The sequence below is a fragment of the Rutidosis leptorrhynchoides genome, chromosome 10 (genome assembly GCF_046630445.1).
Source record: "Rutidosis leptorrhynchoides isolate AG116_Rl617_1_P2 chromosome 10, CSIRO_AGI_Rlap_v1, whole genome shotgun sequence".
NCBI classification, from domain to species: Eukaryota; Viridiplantae; Streptophyta; class Magnoliopsida; order Asterales; family Asteraceae; genus Rutidosis; species Rutidosis leptorrhynchoides.
The window spans coordinates 111155189-111160824 of record NC_092342.1 but is presented as its reverse complement, the minus strand read 5'-3'; the positions used below and the strand labels follow the sequence as shown (position 1 = coordinate 111160824).

Genomic DNA, 5636 nt, shown 5'->3' with positions numbered 1-5636 from the left:
TTTCTACCATATTATCCAATTTTCATGTGACAATTTCGAAATAATATTATTGGTTTTGTGCATTTTATATCTATAAACCATATTGTCTCACATGGGTCACTTTATGCTAACAACAGAAAAGATAATGTACGTGTCTCCTACACAACATTTTTAATATACATAAATTCTGCTGATATATATTTTAATTTATCGTCTAATAGTTAAATTATTTATTTTTTACTTACCCGACCATTCACACAATCACTTACATAAGTAGCAGAAAGTCAAGTGATAACATTAAATGATTGTACAGTACTATAACAACCAAATCGTAATGTACCCAACCATAGCAATTTTAGCTCTTGATTCATCTGTTTAAATTAGGGGTTCATAATTGAACTCCTTAACTAGCAATTTGTTACAAAGGACACAGAGAAACAGGCTAATTACAAGTGCAAAACTTTTTGCTTATATAACGATCTATAAAAATATGAACACTTACGTTATCATTTTGTGTTAACTTAGAATATAAAATTATCAAACGACACGTTGGGTTCAAAACTAGCATCGAGAGCCTCTTCTACAGCCAAGCACACCAGCATTAGCCGTGATCGAGCCCACAATGGTTGATGGTCTTGCACTTAAGCTTGACGCCCTTGCATAACTCTTGGACGCCCCTGCACCCGACGCCACAAAATATGCACCATTTAACATTAGGTCTCCATCCGAACGCCAATTCCAACTCTTCCACTCATCCTCTTCTGCCTCCTCTCGTTTTGTCACCTACAAAAACAAGACGAAAAAAAAAAAAGACTAAGTAAAATGACTAAACTACCCTTATGTTTATGTTCTTCTGATTGCTTACTTCTTTGTTTTCATGATTATTGGGAGCAAGAAATCTATTCCCTTGGCTATTGATAGTTGGTGAAGCACTTCCTCCAATTGCATACATCTCCCAATGAGTGTAGTCATTATTCACCACATGAAAATATCCATGCCGACATCTACACATATTAAACACTAATTAAGTATAACCGTAAAGTACAACTATTTAATTTATGCATGTAATACCACTATTTACTGTATAGTTGTGATGGATCTATCAAAAATATCATTGTAACGAATGATATGCAAGACACCTTGGCATTCTTTGAACTAGGCCTTCACCAAAATGATTAAATGCAATAGTAACTTGCATATTATTATCTTGAGTCAATGTATCACTATGCCCTAACAACATGACCTTATCATGATGTGTCATATAATTGTTAGATATTGTAATAGCCGTGGATCCATGAATAGCATCAATCAACCCATCATGACAATTAGCCAAGGAACAATGATCAACCCAAACATGACTCCCTCCAAAAATCGAGATCCCATCACCATCCGATATCGTTCGCCAACCATAATGGTCAGGCGAATCGCGCACATCAGCATTACCCCCTTGTTTACAATCATGTATATTGATACCATGTATAATAATATTCGTAACGTATTGAATTGTTATACATGGCCCACCCGCAATGTGGACATCAGCGCCACGACCATCGATCGTTTTGAACGAATTCATCATGAGTTCTTCTTTAAGTTTGATGGTCATATCGTGTGCGAATATGATCCATAATGGTTCATTTTGGATCACACCATATCTTAAAGTTCCGGGTTTAGGGTTAACGGGGTCATCATTTTTTGAATCGGTTACGACATATATTTTACCATCACGTCCACCAATTGCGTGTTTGCCAAAACCGATAGCACAATCTGCTAAACGTTGGAGGTTTTTTTCCCAACTTTTGTCGCATCGCCAACAATCGTCGATTGGGTTGCCGGTCCCATACGAGAAAAATCCCAAATTCCTCTTGGATTCATTTAACTTCCTGCATTTTAAGAAAAAAGGAACTTAATATAATTTGTCATAAAGTTAAATATACATCCAACTTCCTTTTACATAAAAAAGGGTAAACGGATAATGTCTTTCGTGTTCAGTCTACATAGAGAGCTGAAGTATTTTTACTTAGATATATGTTGTTAGTAATGTTTGAACATGAAACATGTTAATCTAAGACTCCAGCCACTAAATTATCATGATTTACTTTTTGATTTTGTATCAAGAAAGAAGTTGCTAATTAAGTTCGTTATCTATTTTTAGAATGTTGATTTGATTTATGTTAATGATGGTGGACAAATAATTAAGAAGAAAATGACATTTTTATGACATATGTAGATCCATATCACTAGCTAGTCACTAGTTCTTTTATTTTTTTTTAAAGTAAAAAATTGTTGACACTGATTATTCACTAGTTAGTAAACCACCTAAATTTTCAATGGTTTTCAAGATTTATGTGTTCATTTTGTGGGATTGGTAATAAAGTATAAATAAAATGGGACCCACAAAATGAGAATTTGAGATTAAGATATTAAATGTGACCTTAAGAAACATTTAATGTTGAAATTAGTGCACAAGCATATGAATCAAACAAGTATATTTTACCTGTGGACATGTTCAACCACAAGGTTGGGATCTTGTACTTGTGATGATAAAGTAGAAAAAGGTGCAAGAAGAGCAAGAAATATGAAAAATATTGGCAATGTCATAATGTTTGTTTTGAAAGATGCAAAATAATTGAAAAGAAAAGAATGTGTGAGAAAGCGGAATGGTGAATGAGATTATTAATACTCAAATTCTGAGACTACCTACAAAGGCACATGGTACTTCACTCATGCAATCAAGATATAAAATTAAATAAATAAATAACAAAAGAAATAGAAAATTAATTAAATTTTTAATTTTTAATACTGGCTATATTCTAGAGTAGGACTGGTATGAATTTGGATATGGTCTTAACGGCTTTTTATCTGATTTAACCGTATTTATAGGGAAAATGGGGTGAAAGATTTGCATTTTACATAAGTATTTTATTTGTGACACACTTCTGTTGCATCTTTAATTAGTTGATTGTAAATGTTAAAGACAATAAAGTTCAGAGCAACCTTTTCATGAACGTGTTAGTAGACATTTCATGTTGAGATTTTGGTAAAATGTTGTACATCTTAAGATAAGTGATTAAGTATGCAATTTCTGTTAATTAAAGGAATCGTGGTCCCATTTTGGATGTACATAGCTAGAGGATGACGTAAGATAAGTGACAAGTAATTGTTACAAAAATCCGGAAATTATATGTGTGTTTCTCTTGTGGTCTTAAATATGTGTACACTAAAGTAGTCATGTGTGATACATGGATTAAGTTTTATCTAATCAAGTTTACGAACAAAGGTATCGAAGCAGTCGATCGATCTAAAGGTAGAAATTCGACAGTCTTTTTTTTTTTTTGGGGACGGCCAAGCTTTTATTAAAAAAAAAAAAAGAACGAGCTATCCTAGCAAGTAGCTACTGTAGGATCGTGTAAACAGGATTAAACGACCTAATCTACTATATCGAGTGCGAAAAATCTCGATATAGGGTTTTATACTCAAAACACACAAATATACTTTGATCTTTAGATATAGAACGACTTTAGGGTGTTAAAGATCGACATAGATGAATGCAAGATGACCAGAGAATCGGTTAAGACGTTTTCGTGCGGCTTGGATCGTTAACCTAATCATGAAACCGAAGTTCTCTATATATATACACAGCGTGTGCAACCGTACGGTTGCACCCCTGCAACCGTACGGTTGCACTGTGTATCCGTACGGATGTATACTGCATCCGTACGGTTGCATTCCAGAGGTGAATATTTGACGTTTACGTATTCCAACTTGATCGCAATGAACCTGGGGACTATAATGCACCAACAAACTCCCCCATGACCCAGTTCATTAACCAGATCAATAAAAAGCTTCACCTGCAAAACAAACCAACCAAACTGCCATCTAGCATACATAACAGTACATAGATAAACGTTTAAGTCTAAGTTATTACAACCATATCGAATAAGACATAAGTTCAAACATTCACATCCATAGTTCATAGGTTCAAAAGTTCAAAACACCAATGACCGACCATCAGGCAGTGCACACAGTTTCAGCCTCCACCTCTTCAACATCAGATGGAAACACCAACTCGTCATCATCTGCAAAGAAGTTGTTTAGCAACATCCCGTTGGGCAGTCCTCTTTCATTAGCTTCAGGAAGCCCCACCATTCGCTTTGCTACCACATAAGCCAAGTTTATGGGAATTTGACTAACCAGACACATCAAGATCAGAACTTCGGTCACAGAAAGTTCAACATCCTCCTCGTCTCTAAACATGACGTTTTTCTTGATGATCATCATCATTTGCCTGTACTCATCTAGGATATTTTCCTCTCTGATGATAACTGGCCCGCGACCAGTCCAATTATAACCTGGTTTACATAAGCCTGACACGAACCCAAAAGAAGAAAACAGGTTACCAGTGGTAGAACTTCTTGGAGCACTGTTCACGTCTTTGCTCAAACTGAAGAATTTGAAGTCTCCAACTGGTATGTCAAGTTGTTCGGCGAATTCTTCCAAGGTCCAATTGTAGGGATACCCAAACATGTTTAGATGAACACATTTAACTATTCGCTCATCAAACACGTAGTTGGTGTGGAACTCCCTAACAAACTTCAGACAAAAAGTTCTATCCTGGTGGAGAAATGCACCAGCCTGTATACCCCTCCAATACATAGTGAATCTTGGCTGTGATCTAACAATACATACAGTGAGAATTGCTCGATCTGCTACTGAATTTCTTCGCTCAGCAATCGCACTTTCCGTTTCGCTCTGTGATAGTCTTCTTGAAGCCCTGTCTGCCATGAGGATGAACTGAAACACAAAACTCTCATCTAGACATAAATTAGACTAGCAAACATTTTTTACAAAATTTGGTATAAGTAACCGTACGGTTCCTCAGAACAACCGTCCGGTTGCATGGATTAGCTTACGCGGATGAGAGCTCAACCGTGCGGTTGCAAACTGCAACCGTACGGATGCATCCATCGAAACAGAGGTGGTTTTTATAACCCATAACTAACGAATATGACAATGATTATTCAAACATTAGCTCAAAAACCAACCTATATATCCTAAGATGCATGATGATTGACATCTTAAAGGTCAAAAATCGGACACCATATGTAACTTCACACGATGTACAAGCTCCAAATAAACAATTAAGTCATGATGGAAAAATAGTTTCAACATTACCTTGATTTAAAACAAAGATCAAAACTTCACGAATAGAAATTAAAGATAAGCTCAAAAGAGACCTGCTGTTGCACTTATGGAAATAATGTGAGAAGTGAATAAGCACCACAAGATGTAAAAGTAGATCAATCTCATGTTCACCTTTTTGGAAATTTACGCCCATTTTGCAACCGTGCGGTTTGTGACACCCCGTACAAAGCCATCATGTACGAATCCTCAACAACAGGTCCATTACACGGTATAATACTACATGCTGTTTTAAAACAAGTTTTGCATTCGTGAAAAGATAACGTTTTACAAAAGATAACGTGACACAAAGGTCTTTACAAAGACATTATTCAAAATAACATAAGTTGCGAATGCAAAATAAAAGTTCCATGATTGAGACATCTCTAAGTAATGCAGCGGAAGTCTAACACAGTGAGTTTGTAATAGCAAGTCTATAACACCAAGACTATAACAGCAAGTCTAACAGCGGAAGCAAC

General features: G+C 35.8%; 1 protein-coding gene across 1 annotated transcript; it reads right to left on the bottom strand.

The window, feature by feature from the left end:
• Window positions 1-324: 324 nt before the first annotated feature.
• LOC139872081 (probable pectate lyase 5) lies at window positions 325-2605 on the bottom strand. The gene is made up of 4 exons (XM_071859887.1): window positions 2474-2605; window positions 1119-1859; window positions 845-983; window positions 325-762 (listed from the first exon to the last, which is right to left on the bottom strand). Exons 1-4 carry the CDS (start codon window positions 2575-2577, stop codon window positions 541-543), a joined length of 1206 nt encoding a protein of 401 aa, XP_071715988.1. The 5' UTR covers window positions 2578-2605; the 3' UTR covers window positions 325-540.
• Window positions 2606-5636: the final 3031 nt, after the last annotated feature.